The following is a 25,353-nucleotide window of genomic DNA, read 5'->3' on the forward strand; positions in this document are numbered from 1 at the left end:
ACAAATCCAACAACACAATGTTATAAATATTGTTTTACGGTTTTCAAAGACTTTAAAAGACTGTATGTATCCCAAACCCAAACCCACTGCCGTTGAGTTGATTCTGACTCAGTAACCCCTTAGGGGTTGCAAGGCTATAAATCTCTACAGAAGCAGACTGCCACATCTTTCTCCCACGGAGCAGCTCGTGGTTTTGAACCACCAGCTTTTGAGTTAGCTATGGATAACTTTAACCACTGCACCACCATGGTTACAGTGATTGACTGTGTATTGACTGTGTACACGTATACAGTCTTTTAAATTTGCCCACATGTTTACTGTTTCCTGTGTTCTTCATTTCTTCCTGTGAATTTGAGTTACCATCTGGTGTCATATCTTTTCAACCTGAAGAACTTCCTTTAGTATTTCTTCTGCCATCTCACCTCTGCTGTTGAACCCTGTAGTGAATTTTTTAATGATTATACTTTTCAACTCCAAAATTTCCATCTTGTTCTTTTTAGTAATTCCTACATTATTGAAATTCTATATTTGTTTAATCATTTGCATCATAACCTATAACCCATTGCCGTCAAGTTGATTTTACCTCATAGTGACCCTATAGGGCAGTAGAACTGTCCCATAGGGTTTCCAAGGAGTAGCTGATGGATTGGAACTGCTGGCCTTTTGGTTAGCAGCCAAATGTTTCACCACTGCACCACCAGGGTTCCATTTCCATCATAAAAAACCAAAAACCCATTGCAGTCCAGTTGATTCTGACTCACAGTGACCTTCTAGGATACAGGTGAACCTCGCCATAGGGTTTCCAAGAAGCAGCTGGTAGATTTTAACTGCTGACCTTTTTGTTAGCAGTTGAGCTCTTAACCACTGTGGCACCAGGGCACCATTTCCATCATACTTTCCTTTAATTCTTTAAAAACATGGTGTCCTTTAGTTATTTCAACATGTTTATAATAGCCAGTTAAAGACAATATCCGGGGCACTCAGAGATATTTCCTATTAACTGCTTTTTTTCCCTCAGTAGGGTCATACTTCACTGTTCTTTGCATGCCTCATAATTTTCTGTTGAAAATAGGACATTTTAAGTAATATACTGTAGTAAGTCTGAATTCTGACTCTGTCCACCCCCTGCCGAGGGTGTTTGATGTTATTTGTTTGTTTAGTAACTTGCCTAAATTAAATCTGTGGAATCTGTCTCCCTGTATTGTATGGGCACTATTGTCTCTGCTCAGTTTTAAAAAAATTCTTATGTTTATTTTTAAGCCTGGCTTCCTAGGGCTTGACCCTGTGTCCACATAGCCTGGTAGGCAGCCAGTGATTGGCCAGCAGTTGTGCCCAAATGCCTCCAGCCAGTAAGGTTCCACCCAGTGACACAGAATCTACTGTGGGTTGGGGAATGCACTCAAAACTCAAGAAGTATCTAAGTCTGTGCAAGCTTTCACTTTCCCCTGTGCCCTCTTGCATCTCCCGTGTGTGTGCATGGAGCCTTCCAATCAGCCAGGAGGATGTGGAGAGCTTATCAAAGGCCCTTTGTGGCTGTCTCATTTATTGACTCTTCCTGTGAAATTTCTGGCTACTCATGTGGTCCATTGCTCCCCCTCACCAGCACCACAACCTCAGACTGAGCTGAGGCATTGATCCTCTCATTCATTTGCCACAAAGATTGCTATTACTACATACAACTCCACTAAGCATGGGATTTCTGTACTCTGTTCCAAGTCAAGTGAGCCCCTCCAGCAGAGTTTGTCTACCATAATTAAACTACTGCACCAGTCAGTACAGGGGTGTGGGAGAACAGGAAAATGCCCTGGCAAGAACACCACAGATTCCCACTATTCTTACCACAGGCCCAGTACTTCATCATGAGTAACTGCTTCTCACTTTGTCATATGCCTTTGGTTGACTTTCAGAGCCCTGAAATGACTGTTTTTGACAATTTTATCCAGTTTCATCATTGTTTTATGGGAAGAAGATTTGCTGAGCTTCTCACTCCACCACACTGGAAGCCTTGCCTCTATTGTTTGTTTTGCCTTGGTGATTGGTCATAAGGTCCTTTCTCTTTGCATGCCAAGTAATTTTTCACTGGAGTGCTGACTTTACATACTAGTGGCACAGTGGTTAAGAGTTTGGCTGCTAACCAAAAGGTCGGCAGTTTGAAGCCACCAGCCACTCCTCGGAAACTCTATGGGGCAGTTCAACTCTGTCTTATAGGGTCGCTATGAATCAGAATCCACTCGATGGCAATGGGGTTCCCCCCCCCCTTGGTGCTGACATATGTTCTGTGTAGAAACTTTACCTTTTCCTCTACTTTGCAGATAGAGTTGGAAGAATTATAAACTTACTTCAGGCATGGACTGAGGGCTGTTGAGGCAGTGTTGCGGCTTTGGAGTGTGTGTGTGTATCATGTTCAGGTTCGTGGCTTGGAAGACTCAATAGTGTAGAGATGTTAGTTCTTCCCAAACTATAGATTCAGTGTAATACCTTCAGGAATCTTTTGGGGGAGGTGAGAGGAATTGACAAGCTGATTCTAAAATTTGTATGGAAATTTGTATGATTCAGAAGAGCTAAGACAGTCTTGATTTAGAACAACAAAGTTAGAGGATTTATGCTCCATATTTCAATACTTACTATAAACCTACGATAATCAAGGCAGTGTGGTATGGAGATAAGATAGACAAGTATGGCCTTGTAACAGAAGAGAGAGTCTAGAACTAGATCCTCGCGTATATGGTCATTGATTTAAGACAAAGGCACCACTGCAGTTCAGTGGGGAATGGTTGGTCTTTCCAGTGAATGTTGCTGAAGAGATAGGCACCCATATAAAACAAACAAAAAAACCCCTTGAAACCTGCCTCACAAATACAAAAAAATTAATTTGAGATATATAGTAAACCTAAATGTGAATGTCATAAAAATAAGAAAACACCACCAAGTAGAAGACAAAGAATTTTTAAAGAGTTCACAAAAAGTACCAATGATAACAAAATTGACAAATTGGACACCAGTGACATTAAGAACTGTTTATGAAACAATACTATTGAGAGAAGGAAGGCATCTTCACATGTGTATACAACAAACACCACTTGTCTGTCAGTTTGTCTTACTGTGCTGGCTTGTGTGTTGTGATGCTGGAAGCTACGCCACCAGTATTTCAAATACCAGCAGGGTCACCCATGGTGGACAGGTTTCAGCTGAGCTTCCAGACAAGACAGACTAGGAAGAAGAATCTGGCAACTTACACCTAAAAAAAATTGGCCAGGGAAAACCTTATGAATAGCAGTGGGACATTATCTGCTATGATGGAAAAAAAAAAAAAAAGAAACACGGAAAATCAACTCCTCAGGTTGGAAGGCACTCAAAATTGGCTAGGAAAGAGCTGCCTCCTCAAAGTAGAGTTGACCTTAATGAAGTGGATGGAGTCAAACTTTCAGGACCTTCATTTTTTGATGTGACAAGACTCAAAATAAGAAGAAACAACTGCAAACATCCATTAATAATCGGAACATGGAATGCATGAAGTATGAATCCAGGAAAACTGGAAGTCGTCAGAAATGAAACGGAACGCATAAAGATCAATATCCTAGGCATTAGTGGCCATTTGGAATCAGACAATCCTGTGGTCTACTATGCCTGGAATGACAAATTGAAGAGGAATGAGGTCACATTCATCACCAAAAAGAACATTTCAAGATCTGTCCTGAAGTACAACTTTGTCAGTAATAGGGTAATATCCACACACCTACAAGGAAGACCAGAATATACGATGATTATTCAAATTTATGTACCAACCACTAAGGCCAAAGATGAAGAAATTGAAGATTTTTACCAACTTCTGCAGCCTGAAATTGATCCAACATGCAATCAAGATGCATTGATAATTACTGGTGGTTGGAATGCAAAAGCTGGAAACAAAGAAGAAAGACTAGTAGTTGGAAAATATGGCCTTGGTGATAGAAACAATGCCAGAAATAGCATGGTAGGATTTTGAAAGACCAACGACATCTTCATTGCAAATACCTTTTTCACCAACATAAACAGTGATTATACAGATGGACCTCACCTGATGAAATACACAGGAATCAAATTAACTACATCTGTGGAAAGAGATGATGGAGAAGCTCAATATCATTAGTCAGAACGAGGTCAGGGGCCGACTGCGGAACAGACCATCAATCGCTCATATGCAAGTAAAGTTGAAACTAAAGAAAATTAAAACAAGTCTACGAGATCCAAAGTATGAGCTTGAGTATATCCCACCTGAATTTAGAGACCATCTCAAGAATAGATTGAAGCACTGAATACTAATGATCAAAAACCAGACAAGTTATGGGATGACATCAAGGACATTATACATGAAGAAAGGAAAAAGTCAAGACCAAAACGAATGTCAGAAGAGACTCTGAAACTTGTGCTTGAACATAGAATAGCTAAAGCAAATAAAGAAATGTTGAAGTAAAAAAGCTGAACAGAAGATTTCAAAGGGAGGGTTAAGAAGACAAAGAATTATAATGAAATGTGCAGAGACCTCGAGTTAGAAAACCAAAAGGGAAGAACATGCTTGGAGTTTCTCAAACTGAAAGAACTGAAGAAAAAATTCAAACCTCAAGTTAAAATATTGAAGAATTCTATGGGCAAAAAATTGAATGACGCAGGAAGCATCAAAAGAAGATGAAGGAATACACAGAATCACTGTACCAAAAAAAATTGGCTGATGTTCAGCCATGTCAGGAGGTAGCATATGATCAAGAGGCAAGAAATGATAGTGAAGTAAGAAGTCCAAGCTGCACTGAAGGCACTGGTGAAAAACAAGGATCCAGGAATTGACAGAATACCAATTGGATGTTTCAACAAAGGGATGCAGCGTTGGAAGTGCTCACTGGTGTATGCCAAGAAATTTGGAAGACAGCTAGTGGGCCAACTGACTTGAAGAGATTCATATCTGTGCCCATTCCAAAGAAAGGTGATCCAACAGAATGTGGAAATTATTGAATAATATCATTAATATGTAAATAAAATTTTGCTGAAGATCATTCAAAAATGGTTGCAGCAGTACATGGACAGGAAAGTGCCAGAAATGCAAGCCTGATCAGAAGAGGACATGGAACCAGGGATATCGTTGCTGATGTCAGATGAATCCTGTCTGAAAGCAGAGAATACCAGAAAGATGTTTAGCTGTGTTTTATTGGCTAGACAAAGGCAGTCAACTGTGTGGATCATAAAATTATGGATAACATTGTAAAGAATGGGAATTCCAGAACACTTAATTGTGCTCATGAGGAACCTGTACACAGATCAAGAGACAGTCATTTGAACAGAACAAGGGGATACTGCATGGCTTAAAGTCAGGAAAGATGTGCGTCAGGGTCGTATCCTTTCACCACACATATTCAATCTGTATGCTGAGCAACTAATCCGAGAAGCTGGACTGTATGAAGAACAGAGCATCAGGGGTGGAGGAAGACTCATTAACCTGTGAAATGCAAATGACACAACCTTGCTTGCTGCAAGTGAAGAGGACTTGAAGCACTTACTGATGAAGATCAAAGGCTACAGCCTTCAGTATAGATTACACTTCAACATAAAAGAAAACAAAAATCCTCACAACTGGACCAATAAACATCATGATAAACAGGAAATACTGAAGTTGTCAATGATTTCATTTTATTTGGATCTACAACAACGCCCATGGAAGAAGCAGTCAGGAAATCAAATGACCCATTGCATTGGGCAAATCTGCTGCAAAAAAAAACCTCTTTAAAGTGTTAAAAAAGCAAAGGTGTTGCTTAAGGACTAAGGTGAGCCTGATGCAAGCCCTGTTGTTTTTAATGGATTCACATACATGCAAAAGCTGGGCAAGGGGAATAAGGAAAACCGGAGAAGAATGATGCGTTTGAATTATGGCGTTGGTGAAGAATATTAAATACAGTATGAATTAACTGCCAGAAGAACAAGTCTGCTGTGGAAGAAGTACCGCCAGAGCGCTCCTTGGAAGCGAGGATGGCGAGACTTCGTTTCATATACTTTGGACATGTTACCAGGAGGGGCCAGGCCCAGGAAAAGGACATCATGCTTGGCAAAGTTTTTATTGTTGTTAGGTGCCATCGAGTCAGTTCCAACTCATAGCGACCCTATGTACAACAGAATGAAACACTGCCCGGTCCTGCGCCATCCTCACGATCCTTGTTGTGCTTAAACCCATTGTTGCAGCCACTCTGTCAGTCCATCTCATTCAGGGTCTTCCTCTTTTCCACTGACTCTGTACTTTACCAAGTATGATGTCCTTCTCCAGGGACTGATCTCTCCTGCTAACATGTCCAAAGTATGTGAGACGTAGTTTCATCATCCTTCCTTCTAAGGAGCATTTTGGTTGTATTTCTTCCAAGACAGATTTGTTCATTTTTTTGGCAATGCATGGTATATTTAACATTTTTCTCCAACCCCACAATTCAAAGGTGTCAATTTTTCTTACATTTTCCTTATTCATTGCCCAGCTTTCATATGCATATGAGGTGATTGAAAATATTTTTTGGGTCAGGCACACCTTAGTCCTCTAAATGACATCTTTGATTTTTAACACTTTAAGGAGGTCTTTCACAGAAGATTTTCCCAATGCAATACGTCTTTGGGTTTCTTGACTCCTGCTTCCATGGGTGTTGATTGTGGATCCGAGAAAGATGAAACCCTTGACAACTTCAATATTTTCTCTGTTTATCATGATTTTGCTTATTGGTCCAGTTGTGAAGATTTTTGTTTTATGTTAAGATGCAATCCATACTGAAGGCTGTAGTCTTTGATCTTCATCAGTGTTTCAAGTTGTCTTAAGTCATTTCGTGCTGCCATAACAGAAATATCACAAGTGGATGGCTTTAACAAAGAGAAGTTTATTCTCTCACAGTCGAGTAGACTACAAGTCCAAATTCAGGATGTCAGCTCCAGAGGAAGGCTTTCTCTCTCTGTCTGCTCTGGAGGAAGGTCCTTACGATGCAACAGCCTTCCTTTGGTCTGGGAGTATCTCGGAGCGGTAACCTCAGGTTCAAAGGATGCGCTCTGCTCCTGGCACTGCTTTCTTGGTGGTATGAGGTCCCCAACTCTCTGCTTGCTTCCCTTTCCTTTTATCTCTTGAGAGAGAAAAGGTGGTGCAGCCATACCCCAGGGAAACTCCCTTTACATTGGATCAGGGATATAACTTGCTAAGGGCGTTACAATCCCACCCTAATGTTCTTTAACATAAACTTACAATCACAAAATGGAGGACAACCACAGAATACTGAGAATCATGGCCTAATCAAGTTAATACATACATTTTTGGGGGGACATAATTCAATCCATGACACCAGTCCTCTTTACTTTAAGCAAGCAAGGTTGTGTCATCTGCATAGTGCAGGGTGTTGATAAGTCTTCCTCCAATCCTGATGCCCCGTTCTTCTTCATATAGTCCAGCTTCTAGGATTATTTGCTCAGCATACAGATTGAATAAATCTGATGAAACGATACAGCCCTGATGCACACCTTTCCTGACTTTAAACCACGCAATATCACCTTGTTCTGTTCAAATGACTGCCTCTTGATCTATGTACAGGTTCCCATGAGCCCAATTAAGTGTTCTGGAATTCCCATTCTTTGCAGTGTCATCCATAATTTGTTATGATCCACATAGTTGAATGCCTTCAGCCAGGATTCATCTGACATCAGCAATGATATCCCTCTTTCCATGTTCTCTTCTGAATCCAGCTTGAATTTCTGGCAGTTGCCTGTCAATATACTGCTGCAGCCACTTTTGAATGGTCTTCAGCAAAATTTTACTTGCATGTGATATTAATGATATTGTTCTATAATTTCTACATTCAGTGGGATCACCTTTCTTAGAAATAGGCGTAAATATGGACCTCTTCCAGTGGGTTGGCAAGGTAGCTGTCTTCCAAATTTCTGGCATAGACGAGTGAATACTTACAGTGCTGCATCCGTTTGTCGAAATATTTCAGTTGATATTCTGTCAATTCCTAGAGCCTTGTTTTTCACCAATGCCTTCAGTGCAGCTTGGACTTCTTCCTTCAGTACTGTTGGTTCCTGATCACATGCTACCTCCTGAACATCGACCAATTCTTTTTGGTATAGTGACTCTGTGTATTCCTTCCATCTTATTTTGATGCTTCCTGCATCTTTTAATATTTTCCCCATGGAATCCTTCAATATTGCAATTCGAGGCTTGAATTTTTTCTTCAGTTCTTCTGGTTGAGACATGCTGAGCGTGTTCTTCCCTTTTGGTTTTCCATCTCCAGGTGTTTGCACATGTCATTATAATACTTTGTCTTCTTGGCCTGCCCTTTGAAATCTTCTGTTCAGCTCTTTGACTCCCTCATTTCTTTCTTTTGCTTTAGCTATTTGACATTCAAGACCAAGTATCAGAGTCTTTTCTGACATCCATATTGGTCTTTTTTTTCTTTCCTGTCTTTTTAGTGACCTCTGGCTTTCTTCACATATGATGTCCTTCCACAACTCTGGTCTGGTCTTTGGTCATTAGTGTTCAACACATTAAATCTATTCTTGAGATGGTCTCTAAATTCAGGTGGGATACACTCAAGGTTATACTTTGGCTCTTGTCAACTTGTTCTGATTTTCTTCAGTTTCAATTTGAACTTGCATATGAGCAATTGATTGTTCCACAGTTGGCCCTTGGCCTTGTTCCGACTGATGATATTGAGATTTTCCATCGTCTCTTTCCACAGATGTAGTCAATTTGATTCCTCTGTATTCCATCTGGTGAGGTCCATGTGTATAGTTGCCATTTATGTTGATGAAAAGATATTTGCAACGAAGAATTTGTTGGTCTTGCAAAATTCTATCATGCGATCTCCAGCATTGTTTCTATCACCAAGGCTATATTTTCCAACTATCAATCCTTCTCCTTCGTTTCTAACTTTTGCATTCCAATCACATGCAATCTTGATTGCATGTTTGATCAATTTCAGACTGCAGACATTGGTAAAAATCTTTAATTTCATCTTTGGCCTTAGTGGTTGGTGCATAAATTTGAATAATAGTCGTATTAACTGGTCTTCAGTGAAAAAGAGGAAGGCCCTCAACGAGGTGGATTGACACAGTGGCTGCTGCAATGGGCTCAAACATAACAACGACGGTGAGGATGGCGCAGTATTTTGTTCTGTTGGACACAGGGTCACTATGAGTGGAAACTGACTGTACCACACCTAACAACAGCAATGTATCCAAGTCTCATGCCCAGAAAGTATAAAGAATGCCTATAAGTCAGTATGAAAATATAAGCAATCCTATTGAATATGGTCCAAAGACTTGTGTTGGTGCTTCCAGAAAGATGTCCAAATAGCCGAGAAGCACATGGATAGGGCACTGTCCCTCAGGACAGGATCTTATCCCTCAGTGAAAGGGAAGAAGTGCCCAGAGCCACCGCAGGGTGGCAGCATCAGGCCCTGCACACTTCCTTATGGCAGCCACATCCCAAGTCCTTTTGGACGAGCTCCCTGGGGCCCTTTCTGCCTTTGCCTGCTATGGCTCTTCCTTGGAGCCCGCTGGGTTACTTAGGGCCCCATTCAGGTCAGTCCGTTCCCAGCTCCTTTACCCATGGAGGCACAGGGCCCCCCGTGGTCTGTATTGGTCAGAAAGGACCCAGAGGGCCCTGGGATGCTGTGGCCATTTACCCCAGGATCTGACGATTAGTCGATATATCTGACGGTGTTGGCTCAGGTTATTCCAGAAACGTGCCTGCTAGCTCCTGAAACTTGGCCGGCTCGCACCCGCCTTGCTGTTCTTAGAAGGCATCATGGCTCTGGAATGCTCCATCATCTTCCTCTCAGGCAGAGACCAAAGGCAGTACATGAGCTGCCGTGGCGTCCGCTTTGACTCCTGGCAACCCCGTGTGTGTCAGAGTAGAACTGTGCTCCACAGGGTTTTCAGTGGCTGATTTTTCACAAGTAGATTCCCAGGCCTTTCCTCCCAGGCTACTCTGGGTGGACTCAAACCTCCAGCCTTTTTGTTGGCAGCCAAGCATGCTAGCTGTTTGCACCACCAAGGGGCCCCAAAGCAGAAACTACACCATGTTTACTAATGCGATGGTGCTCACATCCGAACATCATCTCTGCTGGGACCTCTTCCAGGCCTGGGGACTTTAGGTGTCCTTGGGGAGGGACTACGGGGACACTGTATTACCTCCCACATGAAGGCAGCTGCATCTCTTCTGAGGGAGCTCAAGAAGCAAGCCCTAGCTAAGGCCATGTTAGCATCCAGGTCAGCTTGAGCTCGAGGGACCCCTCGGGCAGCTGTGTCGTGACCAGCACATGGACACTGTCAGTGGCTTACCAGAGCTGAAATCGTTGGCAGCCAGGCCTCACAACCAGGTAGGGCTGCCAGAAAGAACCAGTGGGGACGGGTGCCCCCTCCGCCGTGTCCTAGCAATGGATGAGCACTTGCCCTGTCCTGGGGTCAGACCCTGCTGGGCAGTTGCTGCAGAGGGAGGCTTGGCAACCCTAGGGGCCCCTCTCAGCATGTTCAGTTAGAACCAGGGAGAGTGGACCAACCTGGCCTGGCCTCTGCTCACACGCCCAGGGAGGGCTGTGTGCCCTGGCAGCTCTTATATCTTTTCACAGCCCAGCTTTGTGGTGCCATGGGGCCTCCCCAACAGCAGGGTCCCTTCATGCCTCACTGGTCCTGTCATATTCTCTCCCACCCCCAGCAGATGTGGTGGAGCGCCCCCCTCCAACCTTGTCATCCCCGTTCCAGGGGTGCAGTGCAGCCTGTAGCCTTGGAGCTAGCCACGACACCCATCTGTTGCTTCAGTGCTTTGTCCAGCAGCGTGGACTTAGCCCTGTGTGGCTGGGTTTCTCCATGAATGGGCTGGGTCCAGTGGGGCCCTGTGGGTGGCTGATGGTGCTGGGCAGGTTTCCCTGTCCCAGGCAGTGACAGTGCACCCCGAGCAGCACAAAAGCTGCTGAAGCAGCTACACCGGCAGCCTTTTCTTTATCCCCCTAAATCCATCATGGCCTCGTGAGTCATCCTCATTGAGGTATGGTCAACGTGGCCACTAGCAGGGGCCTTGAGTCCCACTGAGAATCAGATTGGAGGGACAGCAAGTGGCTAAAGAGACACAGGGCAGGCCAGCACAGGCAGTACCACCTGTCTCAGGGGAGACTCTCACGGGATGAGGGTAGCTGTGAGCCCAGGTCAGCACCTGGGGGCAGGGACCCTCACAGGGACCCCTGGCCTTGCTCCCAGGGCCTTTCACGGCCCCCGGTACCCAGCTCCTTGGGTCTGTGCACAGCCCACAGCTACAAATAGGCATTCTGTGCACTCTCCCTGTTATCTCAATGCAGTGGCTGGGAAGTGGACTCAGGGCATGTTTCCGGGTGTCCCCAGGTTGGTGGGGGAAAGTTCTAGGGCTGCCGTTCCCCTGTTCCCACTGGGCCGTCTCCTGGTACATTCCTAAGCAGCCGGCCAGGGGCCCGCACCCTCCCCACCTCACACTGACACTGCTCTCTGACTCTTGCCTCCTAGCGGCGACGCCTTCATCCCCAATTCCAGGAATTACCTATCGCAGTGCCAGGCTCTGCTGACTAGGATCACGGCCGTTAGCCCACAGACGGAGATCGATGGGGTCCGTAACATTTGGATCATCAAGCCTGCTGCGAAATCCCGGGGCCGAGGTAAGTCCCTGTGGAGTGGGCTTTCTCTTGGCTCCGGCCCAGCGATGCGTTCAGGTCAGAAGGTCAGTCGTTCGTTCATTCGTTCATTCGTTCATTCGTTCATTCGATCATCAAAGGTTTTGGACGCCCACTGTATGCTTTGCACTGCCATATAGACTAGAACGGTCTCAGAGGCCACAGCTCTGAGGGAGCAGACACCTGACGGGTTAGAACAGAGTGCTGAATGCCAAGTTCTAGGCAGGCTCGGGGCCCCAGGACAAGCAACTGAACACTTCAGGGCGTCAGGATTATGTCCTGGAGGAAGAAGTGTCTAAACTGAGACTGGTCTTCAAAGCTGATGCTCCAAACAGTGCTGGATACAACTTTGGTAATATTTAATTAGGATTTTCCACCTTCAGTGTTATCTGTTGTCGGTAGCTGCCATCAAGTCAGCCTTTGACTCATGGTGACCCCACGCACAACGGAATGAAACAGTGCCCAGTCCCGCGCCTCCTCCATGATCAGTTGCAGATCAGACCTTTGTGATCCATGGGGTTTTCACCACCTGGTTTTCAGAAGTCCAAGCTGCACTGAAGGCATTGGTGAAAAACAAGGCTCCAGGAATTGACAATACCGACTGAGATGTTTTAACAAACAGGTGCAATGCTGTAAGTGCTCACTGGACTATGCCAAGAAATTTGGAAGACACCTACTGGGCCAACTGACTGGAAGAGATCCATATTTGTACCCATTTCAAAGAAAGGTGATCCAACAGAATGCAGAAATTATCAAACAATATCACAGGCAAGTACAATTATGCTGAAGATAAATCAAAAATTGTTTTAGCAGTACAGCGACAGGGAACTGCCAGAAATTTAGGCTGGATTCAGAAGAGGATGTGGAACCAGGGATATCATTGCTGATGTCAGATGGATCCTGGCTGAAAGCAGAGAATACCAGAAAGGTGTTGGCCTGTGTTTTATTTACTGTGCAAAGGCATTCGACTGTGTGAATCATAACAAATTATGGATAACATTGTGAAGAATGGGAATTCCAGAACACTTAATTGTGCTCATGAGGAACCTTTACCTAGATCAAGAGGCAGTCATTTGAAAAGAACAAGGGGATACTGTGTGGTTTAAAGTCAGGAAAGGTGTGTGTCAGAGCTGTATCGTTTCGTCAGATTTATTCAATCTGTATGCTGAGCAAATAATCCTAGCAGCTGGACTATATGAAGAAGAACAGGGCATCAGGATTGGAGAAAGACTTGTTAACAACCTGTGTTACGCAGATGACACAACCTTGCTTGCTGAAAGTGAAGAGGACTTGAAACACTTAATGATGAAAATCAAAGACCACAGCGTTCAGTATGGATTGCACCTCAACATAAAGAAAACAAAACTCCTCACAACTGGACCAATGAGCAACTTCGTGATAAAGAGAGAAAAGATTGAAGTCGTCAAGGATTTCATTTTACTTGGATCCACAATCAACAGCCATGGAAGCAGCCGTCAAGAAACCAAAAGATGCGTTGCATTGGGAAAATCTTCTGTGAAAGACCTCTTTAAAGTGTTAAAAAGCAAAGATGTCACTTTGAGGACTCAGGTGTGCCTGATCCAAGCCATTGTATTTTCAGTCGCCTCATATGCATACGAAAGCTGGGGGCAATGAATAAGGAAAATCGAAGAAAAATTGATGCATTTGAATTATGGTGTTGGCGAAAAATATACTAAAATAGACTACCAGAAGAGCAAACAAGTTTTTCTTGGAAGAAGTACAGCCAGAATGCTCCTTGGATGCAAGGATGGCGAGACTTCTTCTCATGTACTTTGGATATGTTATCAGGAGGGCTCAGTCCCTGGTGAAGGACGTCGTACTTGGTAAAGTAGAGGGTCAGCAAAAAAGAAGAAGACCGTCAACAAGATGGATTGACACAGTGGCTACAACGATGGGCTCAAGCATAATAATTGCGAGGATGGTGCTAGACTGGGCAGTGTTTTGTTCTGTTGTGCATGAGATCGCTGTGAGTCAGAACCAACTCGATGGCACCACCACCGCCACACAACAACATTTATTCCAGATACGAGTCTGTTGTGGGAGGTGATTTGCGGCTCTTCTTCCCAGTCTTCTCGTCCTCCTCACAGGGTCTTGGCAGAGCATTCTTTGCATTTTGAACCCTTTCAATAACTTCACATTGCTTCTAGAATTAGCCCAAAATCCTTGTCACAGCCCGAGGCCCTCTGTGGAGCCTATGACTTCCCTGGCTTTCTGCTTTCCTGCCCTGAACTCACTGTCTATCTTCTGGCTCAGGCTCTTCAACTTGAGTCCTCCTGGGGAGAGAGTCTTGTGGATGCCGGCTGCCACCTCCTCCGTCGTGTAGCCCAAACTTGTGAGGCCCAAACCACAGGACACATCCCCCAGGTGAAAGCCCTAAACCAACGATGGGTGTAAATGGAATACAACGGGTATGGATGCCATTTGGAGCCTGTGCTGGGTGTTGCCAAAGCCACAGGTCTCCAACTCTCTCCCCTTCCCAACCTTCTGGGAAACCTGGCTCATGCTGGGCTCTAAATACAACTGGCCCTTGCTTGGCAGGGAGGCTGCTGCCACCTCAAGTTGCCTCTGTTTTTTTCTGCTTTAACTCAGGAGGGTGACCCTTGGTATGCACCTGGATGTCCGGCCTGTCAGTGAGCAAGGGCTGCAAGGGCAGGCACATCATGAGAACCATTTTAGCCTCACTGACCAATATCTAACGGACCAGCCTCTACTTGCCCAGCCTCTACCAGAACAGCCTCACCTGACCAGTCTTTTCCTGACCAGCCTCACCGACCAGTCTCTAATAGACGGTCTTCTACCTGGCCAGCCTCACCTGACCAGACTCTACTGAACCAGTGTCTACCAAACCAGCCTCTACCAGCCAAGTCTCTACCTGATGAGCCTCTACCTGGCAAGTCTCTACCTGATGAGCCTCTACCTGGCAAGTCTCTACCAGACCATCCTCTACCTGACCAGCCTCACCTGACCAATCTCTACTGGACCAGCCTTTATCTGACCAGCTTCACCTGACCAGTCTCTACTGGACCAGTCTCTACCTGACCAGCCTCACCTGACCAGTCTCTACGTGACCAGTCTCTACCTGACCAGTTTCTACCTGACCAGCCTCAACTGACCAGTCTGTAATGGAGCAGCCTTTACCTGACCAGCTTCACCTGACCAGTCTCTACTGGGACCAGTCTCACCTGACCAGCCTCCACCTGGCTGATCTCCCTGGCTGCAATGCAAACTGCCCACTTCCTTTGAAACAAGTCAGAAACAAACCAAGGAGTGAATTCCTTTCATTTGTTGCCCCTCCCCCTGACCTCAGCCCTCTCTTCTGAGGGGTCCTGGGCATTGGTCAGGTAGAAACCCAGGAGCTGTGCCAGATGGGAGTGCCACCTGGCCCCTACTCCACTTCCTTGCCTTCCCCTCTGTCCTCCAGTCCCTCCCATGCCTCAGTTTACTGTTCTCTCCATTATTCCTTGCAGCATTCAGTGACACTTAGAGTCTCCAAAGGCACAGCATGCCAGGAGGCCTGAGAGTGCCCCTCCCTGTCAGCCATCAGCCAGTCCAGTGCCTGGGGCTCTCTGCCAGCCATGTGGACGTGGGAACCTCAGTGGTTTGTTGTTTTGCGCTGAGCTCCTATTTCAGGATGACCAGGTTGCAACCAACCACAACTTAGTACACTAACGTCTTATACTATGGGGCATCTTTAATTTCAAATCATTGCTGCAGAGGGGAGTTTGACTTTATAACGGGAGAAGAATCTAACCCGAGAATGGTGTCACACTTTCACGATAGAAATTGCTGGTCTGACACTGGAGCAAGGACGGAGCATGCTCATGCTGATGTTTGGGATTTGTAGGTCCTGGAGAAGCACATGGTCTTCTTGCACGTGAAAGCTGGACAATGAAAAAGAAAGAGCAAGGGAGACTTGAGTGCATTAGAACTGTGGTCTTGGCAAAGAATATTGCATATACCAAGGACTACCTGAAGAACAAACAAATCTGTTTTAGGAGAAATACAACCAGAATGCTCCTTACAAGCAAGGATGGTGAGATTTCAGTTTGTTTTCTTTGGACACATCATCAGGAAAGACCAATCACTAGAAAAAGACATCACAGTTGGTAGAGGGTCAGCAAAAATGAAGGAAACCCACAATGAGATGTGTTGACACAGCAGATACAATGGACTCAAACATACTAACGATCATGAATATGGCATAAAACAAAAAAAACCAAACCCACTGCCATTGAGTCGATTCCAACTCACAGTGACCCTATAGGACAGAGTAGAACTGCCCCATAGGGTTTCCAAAGCTGTAAATCTTTAAGGAAGCAGTCTTGCCCATCTTGCTCCCACGAAGCAGCTGGTGAGTTTGAACCACTGACAATTTGGTTAGCAGCTGAGCACTTTAATCACTGTGCCACCAGGGCTCCTTGAAGACAGCATACGAGCAGGCAGTGTTTTGTTCTGTTATACATAAGGTCACCATGAATCTGAGCCAACCCAGTGGCAACTAACAACAAAAACGGGAAAGCACTTGAGATATCTGAGCAGGGAGAGCTCGATGCGTCCTATACCTCTGGGCCTCTGGGCCTCAGCGGATGGAGCTCCCCTCCACCCCTGCATCAGCCAGGAGAAGCTAGATTGTGCCACATAACAAACAGCCCCAAAGTCTGGTAGCTTTCACCAAGTTCATGCTTGTCATCCGTTGTGGGTTGGCAGGGGAGGATGGCGGGGGGGCTTTTCCCATCTCAGTCCCCCCACACCATCTGTGATCCTTCCATTGAGACTTCAGGTTGTCACCATGGGGGAGGAGAGGGCTGAGGGTCTGTCGCTGGCGTTAAATGCTGCAGCACAGAGATGCTCCTGCCACGTGTCACCAGCTACCATTCACCACGCGGCATGTCTGAATCTGGGGGGGAGGGTACAGAGGGTTGGGAAGTTGTAAGCCTCCTGTGCAGGTGAGGGAGAGCAGATGTGTGGGACAGTCATGTGCCCGCCCAATCCTACCCTTCCTCCCACTCGTCAAAGCACCCTTTGTTGCCAGGCATCATTGGACCCCAGGGCCCCTAGGTCCCCCAACCCTGCCTGGTAGCCATTTTGTGAGCCCCGTTAGAGCCCCTGTCCCTGTTCACACCACGTCCCAGAGTGTGGCATCCAGCTGGCGCTCAGCCACTGCTCCCATCTCTGAGTATATGTGTGCTTTGGAGCTGGCCTCAGTGGTTAGCCTCCCCACCGCCAGCCCAGCTGTCCTGCCTCCTAGTCCCTGAACGAGCAGGTGTTTGGTGCTGGGTGCAGGGTGGGCCGCCCCAGGAGGCTGCATGCTTGGCTGACAGCGATGTCTCACAGACATCGTGTGCATGGATCGTGTGGAGGAGATCCTGGAGCTGGTGGCTGGAGACCAGCTTTCCACCAAGGACAACAGGTGGGTGGCCCAAAAGTACATCGAGACGCCGCTCCTCATCTACGACACCAAGTTTGACATCCGGCAGTGGTTCCTGGTCACCGACTGGAACCCCCTGACCATCTGGTTCTATAAGGAGAGCTACCTGCGCTTCTCCACGCAGCGCTTCTCCCTGGACAACTTGGACAGGTAGGTAGGCCAGGCCACTGCCCAGGTGCCGTTACATCCACCACAGCAAGAGGAGCGCAGAGGGGGAAACTGAGGCTCCAAAGCCGGTGCTCCACACCCCACACCGTGTACTTCCCAGGGGACGTGTGTTAGAGGCGCCAAGACCCTGTGACAGGCCAGCCTCATGCTGCACAGCTCAGCAAGGCTCGGGCCACCCTGGTGGGAGATACCATGTCCTTGCTGGAGAGCGAGTGACCAGCCGCTGGCCCTGGGTCTGCATGCCCTGTGGGCTGCCCTGTGCTCCCAGGGCCCATGGGGCTCAGGATGCCCCACGGAGTGGGAGGGGCCGGTTCCTGCGGAGCATCAGGGGGACACAGCCCCTCTGCTATTTGCAGCCCCTCTGGCCTCTCAGTAGCTGGGTGTGGCCTGTAGTCCCTGTAACAGACTGTGCATCAATCAGACCCTTCCCTTGGGAAGCCCAATGACCTCTGGGGTCGGGCCACAGCAGGTGTCAGCTGTCTGAGCTGCTGAGCAGTAGGGACAGCCTCTGACGAAGTGGCCTGTGGGACCAAGGAAGTGGCTAAGGTGGCCCCCAGGGGGCCTTGGCCAAGCCCTGGGAGCCCCACCCACCGCCACAGCCCCCAAGATGTGAGGGGGTGCCCGCCCAGGCCAGGACCAGAGGTGCCGAGACAGGGCTGGCAGTACTGGGGCTGAAACCCTCCAGATGGGGAAACTGAGCCTTGAGGAGGTCGTTACTTGCCAGAGGCCTCTAGTTGGTTGCACCAGCCTAATAGGCTCCTAGGAGTCCCTGGGTGGTGCAGACGATTACCATGTTCGGCTGCTAACTGAAAGGCTGATGGTTCAAGCCACCCAGAGGCACCTTGGAAGAAAGGCCTTCAGCCACTGAAAACCCTGTGGAGCACATTCTACTCTGATGCACACGGGGTCATCATGAGTCAGGGTTTGGCAACAACTGCTCCATCTCCCTCCCTGGTACAGTCCCTAGCATCCCCCAGCCAGACCGAGGGCTGTCCTGGGCTGATTCCTGGGCATGGGAGCTGATGGGGGCCTGCTTCCCTCCGCCTGAGCCCTCCTGGGGCAGGTCCCCCATGGGGCAGGTCCCTGATGCTCTGTCCCCCACAGCGCCATCCACCTGTGCAACAACTCCATCCAGAAGCATTTCAAGAACGCCAAGGACCGCAGCCCACTGCTACCGTGCCACAACATGTGGACCAGCACCAAGTTCCAGGAGTACCTGCAGCGCCGGGGCCGTGGTGCCCTGTGGAGCAGCGTCATCTACCCGTCCATGAAGAGGGCCATCACCAACACCATGAAGGTGGCCCAGGACCATGTGGAGGCCCGCAAGAACAGCTTCGAGCTCTACGGCGCTGACTTCATCCTCAGCAGGGACTTTAAACCCTGGCTGATTGAGATCAACTCCAGCCCCACCATGCACCCCTCCACGCCTGTCACTGCCCAGCTCTGCGCCCAGGTGCAGGAGGACACCATCAAGGTGGTGGTGGACCGCAAGCTCGACCGAAACTGTGACATCGGCAACTTTGAGCTGCTCTGGAGACAGGTGAGTGGTAGACAGGTGAGTGGGCACCTGCCCCAGGCTCTGGACCCCTGAGGCTCCCTTTCTGGGGCTCCGTCTTGCAGCTCACATGGTATGGATGCCTCTGTCCCCTGTCACTGGGACAGGACAGATCTGCCAGCTGCCAGCTGGCTGGGCCATGGAGGACATGGACCATGTCACATCCTGAGGGGTGAGCACTGAGTGTGACACCAACCCCTCTCACCATCAGCCACGTGCCTCAGCAGAAATGAGTGGAGGGATGGCCCCAGATCCCTCAGGCTGCCTGGGGGCCTGGTCATCATCCCAGCCACCTGCATGCCTGCCAGCCGCCTGACTCCACCTTCTCCACTCATCCCAGCCGCCTGACTCCATCTCCTCCACTCGTCCCAGCCGCCTGACTCCACCTCCTCCACTCGTCCCAGCCGCCTGACTCCATAGTCAATGGGACGGGGGTCCCCTGGGCACACCTCGGCCTCCGGGCCTTCTGGACTGTCCATTCCAGACCCACTGGTCCTATCCATGTGTGAATACCACATCCACCTCCAGGGTGAGCCCAGGTCCCTCCCCTCCCTGGAGCCCTGCTTGGGGCACGGCAGCTACCTTACATAGCCTTTGAACCCTATGCTATGCCACTGGACCACGAGTCCTTGGGGCTGGCTCTGCTCCTGGAGGACACTTTCAGGTCTCCTTGCCGGAAGCCCCCGCAGGCAAACGAGCCTTCGAGAGTGTGGACAAGCCTGTTTGTGACCTTTATAAACTGGCCCCTCAGAGCTACAGGGAGGGGCATGTGGTCCCTGGGTGTGGGGCCACACCTTTGGCTGCAGGAAACCTGCTTGGTTTCCACCTGGAGGGAGGGCTTCCTCTTTACATAGGCTGGCTTGGGATCAGGAGTCCCTGGGTGGTGCAGTTAAGCTGTCAACTACTAACTGAAAGGTTGGTGGTTCTAGTCCACCCAGAGGGACCTCAGAAGGAAGGCATGGCAATCTGTTCCAAAAGATCAGCCAAGGAAAACCCTGTGGAGCACAATGGGGTCGCCAAGAGTCGGGGTTGACTCCACAGTAGTTTAGTTTGGGATGGGCAGGTGTCCCCCTGTGGGGCCCCCTCCCCCACCCGGTCACAGCCAGCGCCCTTGACTGCTGCCCCCTCCCCAGCCGACCGTGGAGCTGCCGCCGTTCAACGGGTCGGACCTCTGCGTGGAAGGCGTCGGCTTCAAGAAGGCCAAGAAGCAAACCTCTCCCATCTCCAACTTTAACTTCGCTGTGCCGCTCTCAGGTACTCAGCTTCTAAAGGGGAGGTGCCCCTCGGCCGTTCCGGACCAGGCGCGAGGACTGCCCCGAGCCACGCCACCGCAGGACTTGAGACTGAAAGACTGCAAGGTACTTCCGTGCGCCTTACCTGCGCCCCTACGGCGGCCGTCCGAGCGGAGCTGCGCTGCGCGGGCCTGCGGCCCCGAGCCCGGCGACAGGGTAGTGCTCCCCGCCTTCCACTTCCAGCGCGTAGACGGTCGGGCCCCGAGGGCCTCGGTGGCCAAAGCCGCGTCCGTGAGGCCCCCGGAGCCAAACGCATTAAAGGCGCACCCACTGGCGGCCACGCCCCGCGGCTGGAAGGCTGTGGAGGGCTCTTTATTTCAGCCACCCAGAGCGCCAGGTAACAGCCGCGGGGGCGCTTGGGGGTTGTCGCGTCGTGTCTCCCGAGGGGCTGAGACCCTCCGTGTCCTGGGCTCTGGTAGCCAGCCAGGAGCGTCCCCGTCCGGGCGCTTGCCTGAACTGGGGCAGGATTTGGATGCGCGCACCTGTCTGGGCCGGCACAGGGCTTCCGTCCCCAGTGTGATTCGGCCAGCGTGGACTGGCCGCTGGGATTCAGGGACCTGGGCCCTCCGCAGCAGTCCCAGAGACCGGCCGAGCAGCCGTGGGCTCTTCACTCTTGGGGTCTCAGGGTCCCCTCTGACGAACCAGGCGGTCGCCTCCGCATTGCTGCCTCCCGGCGGCTAGTGCAATCAGGGGGTTGAGTAGCCATTCCAGCACAGCCCAGGGCCACGGGGGGCGGGAGTGGGAGTAGGGGCCGGGGGCAGCGACCGCTGGGCTGTGTGTTCTGTTTTCTGAAGCTTGATGTGGCCGCTGCCCGCCCCACGCCCCCGCCCCTCCCCGCCCTTGGGCTGGGCGGCTCAGCCCCGACCCAGGTGAGGGGCGCTGGTGCCAGCTGGGCTGCAGCCGGGATGCCGAGGTCAGGCTAGGCATGTTTGCAGCAGCAGAGAGCGGGTGTGATGGACAAGTGCAAACCCACCCTCCACCTTGTCTGCCCCAGGAGAGGGGGTATGTGCACTTCCATCCCTCCCTCAGACACCCTTCCCCTTTCACTGTCACCCTCCCCGACCCAACTGCCTCTGCCTGCTTTGCGTCTTCTGGGAAGTATTCACCCACACTTTGTCCCTCTGTGGGTTGCCTGTACCACCTACCACACTGTCCACCTGTCAGTCTGTGGGCTGTCTGTACCACCTATCACTCTGTCCATCTGTCAGTCTGTGGGCTGTCTGTACCGCCTACCATGCTGCCCACCTGTCAGTCTGTGGGCTGTCTGTACCGCCTACCACGTTGTCCACCTGTCAGTCTGTGGGCTGTCTGTACCGCCTACCATGTTGTCCACCTGTCGGCCTGTGCACTGTCTGTACCGCCTACCACGTTGTCCACTTGTCAGTCTGTGCGCTGTCTGTACCACCTATCACTCTGTCCATCTGTCAGTCTGTGGGCTGTCTGTACCGCCTACCACACTGTCCACCTGTCAGTCAGTGGGTTGTCTGTACCGCCTTCCACGCTGCCCACCTGTCAGTCTGTGGGTTGTCTGTACCGCCTACCACGCAGTCCACCTGTCAGTCTGTGGGCTGCCTGTACCCCTAGACTGTAAGCTCCCTGGGACAGGGGCCCCTGAAGCTCTCTTCACCTGGCATTCCAGCACCTGGGGCCGTGCTTGTAGGTAGCAGATGCACAGCCCATGGAGGACGGTATGAATAGATTGTCCTGCCAGAGGCTGAGACCAGCCTGGCTGCCTCTCACCCCAGAACCTCCGATGACCGAGGTCTATCGCCTCTTCCTCTGGGCACCCACCATCCCCATTCAGGTAGTTTCCAGTTGTACTTTCATAAAAAGGTGTCTCCTGGAACACTGGGCAGACTTCCTACGGGCCCATCCTAGAGCGGAGCGTCGGGGTCACAGGGGCACACCTGTGCAGCGGAACTGGGTGATTGCTCATTGTTTTTGTCCAATTATATTGTCTACGTGGGCCTATTTTCAGGCTTTCATTGGCTATCGGGGTTCCCTTTCCTGAAAAGTACCTGCTGAAATCTTTTGTCTAGTTGCCGTGGCGTCGTCTGTCTCAGTAGGCATGCTCTCTGCCCTGGATTCTTGTCCTTTTCAGTTAATTTTGTGTTGCACATATTGTCTCCCACTTTGTGCAATAAAGCTGATTGCTAATTTGGGGTGTTTCTACTTTTTAAGGAGAGCATCATCTTATGCACTGTTTGGGACCTCGGGTTTTCACTACCTCTCACATGGCTAAGATTCTCCTGTGTCGTCGTAGGTCACGCTGTAGCTGATCCTTTTGTGTGAATGTATCACAGCTGCTTTCCTTGGCTGTGCGTTAGGTTGTTCCCAGGCTTTGCTGTTGTGAAGAGTGTTGCTGTGAACGTTCTGATGTGTGCCCCTTGTTACACATCGCGAGAGCTTCTCTTGTGAACGCACCTAGGGATGGAACTCCCAGATCATGAGCTATCTCAATGCTCAGCTGGAGGAGGTAACAACCCTTTTCCAGTCTTTGGAACAATTTCTACTCCCACCGAGAACGTATGTGCTCTCGGATGGGTCCACAGAATCATCCGCCCTCGCAGTGGTCACACCTTCCAATTTTCGCCAGTCACATGGGTCTAAGAAAACATCTTGTTGTGGCCTTGAACTGCACTTTATTGATTCCTGGTATTAAATATCTCAGCACTTGTTTGTTGGTTATGCAAATTTTTTTCTCTGTGAAATGTCAGTTCATTTTTGCCCATTTTTCTGTAGGGTCTCTGTACTCAGAGTATCTATTGTGAATAGCCCCTCCCAGTTTGTAACTCATGCTTCCAGGTTTTTAAAGGTGTCTTATACAAAACAGAAATTGTTCATTTTAATATGGCCAATGTTATCAATCTATTTGTTTTAGTCAATGCTATTTTTGTCTTAAGAAATTTTTCCTTGCCCCAACACCTAAACGATTGCAAATTTTTGTTTTTGACATGTAAGTCCTCACTCCATCTGGAGTTGATTTTCATGTATGGTGTGAAGTATAAATTTTTTTTTCTTTTTCTATATGGATAACCATTTTTTCCAGTCATTTATTTTAAAATCCTTTCCTTTTACCCACTGCACTGATATCCCACTTCTGTATAGTTGTACGACTATTTCTGGAGTTTCTATTCTATTCCACTGGTGGATCTGTAGATCCCTGCACCAGTGCCAGCTGTCTTAATCACCACATATTTATATCCTATATAGATCCTGGGTGGTGCCAACAGTTTGTGTTCAACTATTAACCTAAAGGTTGGTGGTTCAAACCCACCCAGTGGCACCTTGGAAGAAACACCTGGCAACCTGATTCTCTAAAGATTACAGCCAAAAGAACATTACGAAACAATTCTTTAACATGGGGTCTCCTTGAGTCAGAATCCACTTGACAGCAATGGATTTCATATCTGGTAGGTAAGTTGCCTGTCTGTGCTTGTCTTCATAATTGTCCTGGTTCTTTTTGTCTTTATTATTTTCTACATAAATTTCATACTTGTCTTATCGATTCTGCACACACACACACACACACACACACACACTCACAGATCCTATTGAAGTTCTGATTGGAATGGCACTGAATTTACATATAAATAAATTTGGGGAGAATTGACAAATTAAGGAAACTATGTTTTCCTATCCATGAACATCCAGAGTTTGTCACGGTTGTAGCCTTTCACCATACCTATTCAATCTGTATTCTGAGCAAATAATCCAAGAAGCTGAACTGTATGAAGAAGAACACAGCATCAGGATTGGAGGAAGACTCATTAACAACCTGCATTATGCAGATGACACAACCTTCTTGCTGAAAGAGAAGAGGACTTGAAGCACTTACTGATGAAGATCAAAGACCACAGCCTTCAGTATGGATTGCACCTCAACATAAAGAAAACAAAAATCCTCACAACTGGACCCATAGGCAACTTCAGGATAAATAGAGAATTGAAGTTGTCAAGGATTTCATTTTGCTGGGATCCACAGTCAACACCCATGGAAGCAGCAGTCAAGAAACCAAAAGACGCATTGCACTGGGAAAATCTTCTGTGAAAGACCTCTTTAAAGTGTTGAAAAACAAAGATGTCATCTGGAGGAATAGGGTACGCCTGACCCAAGCCATGGTATTTCAATTGCCTCATATGCATACAAAAGCTGGATGATAAATAAGGAAGACCAAAGAACTGACACCTTTGAATTGTGATGTTGGTGAAGAATATTGAATATACCATGGACTGCCAAAAGAACGAACAAATCTGTCTTGGAAGACGTACAACCAGGATGCTCCTTAGAAGCAAGGATGGTGAGATTATGTCTCACATATTTTGGACATTTTATCAGGAGGGATCAGTCCCTGGAGAAAGACATCATGCTTGGTAAAGTGGAGGGTCAGTGAAAATGAGGAAATCCCTCAATGAGATGGATTGACACAGTGGCTGCATCAGTGGGCTCAAGCATAACAATGATTGTGAGTATGGCACAGGACTGGGCAGTGTTTTGTTCTGTTGTACATGGGGTCACTATGAGTTGGAATCAACTCAGCAGCATCTAACAACAACAATCCATGAACATTTCCTTTCTTGCCTGTCCTTTTTTAATGACCTTTTGTTTTGTTCATGTATGATGTCCTTGACGTCATCCCACAACTCTTGTGGCCTTTGGTCATTAGTGTTCAATGAGATGGTATCTAAATTCAGGTGAGATATACTCAGTGTCGTACTTTGGCTCTCGTGGACTTGTTTTAATTTTCTTCAGCTTCAACTTGAACTTGCACAGGAGCAATTGACAGCCTGTTCCACAGTCAGCCCCTGGCCTTGTCCTAACTGATGATATGAGGTTCTCTGTCATTTCTTTCCACAGATATATTTGATTTGATTCTTGTGCGTTCCATGCAATGAGGTTCATGTGTATAACCGATTGCTGTCAAGTCAATTCTGACTCATAGTGAATCTATAAGACAGAGTAGAACAGCCCCATAGAGTTTTTAGAAGCAGACTGCCACATCTTTCTCTCGTGGAGCAGATGGTGGGTTCAGACTATTGAACTTTCAGTTAGCAGCCAAGTGCTTAACCACTGTGCTACTGAGGCTTCTCGTGTGTATAGTCGCCATTTATGTTGTTGAGGAAAGGTATTTGCAATGAAGAAGTCGCTGATCTTGTAAAATTCTATCATGCGATCTCTGGCATCGTTTCTGTTACCAAGGCCATG

General features: G+C 48.3%; 1 protein-coding gene across 1 annotated transcript in view; it reads left to right on the forward strand.

The window, feature by feature from the left end:
- TTLL8 (tubulin tyrosine ligase like 8) overlaps positions 1 to 20,829 on the forward strand; it is a 74,619-nt gene extending 53,790 nt beyond the window's left edge. The window contains exons 9-12 of the mRNA XM_064283224.1: positions 11,521 to 11,669; positions 17,040 to 17,283; positions 18,406 to 18,841; positions 19,990 to 20,829. Coding sequence (XP_064139294.1) covers positions 11,521 to 11,669; positions 17,040 to 17,283; positions 18,406 to 18,841; positions 19,990 to 20,829 — 1,669 coding nt within the window. The remainder of the gene's footprint in view (positions 1 to 11,520; positions 11,670 to 17,039; positions 17,284 to 18,405; positions 18,842 to 19,989) is intronic.
- Positions 20,830 to 25,353: the final 4,524 nt, after the last annotated feature.

The sequence above is a fragment of the Loxodonta africana genome, chromosome 4, assembly GCF_030014295.1.
Source record: "Loxodonta africana isolate mLoxAfr1 chromosome 4, mLoxAfr1.hap2, whole genome shotgun sequence".
Classification (NCBI taxonomy): Eukaryota; Metazoa; Chordata; class Mammalia; order Proboscidea; family Elephantidae; genus Loxodonta; species Loxodonta africana.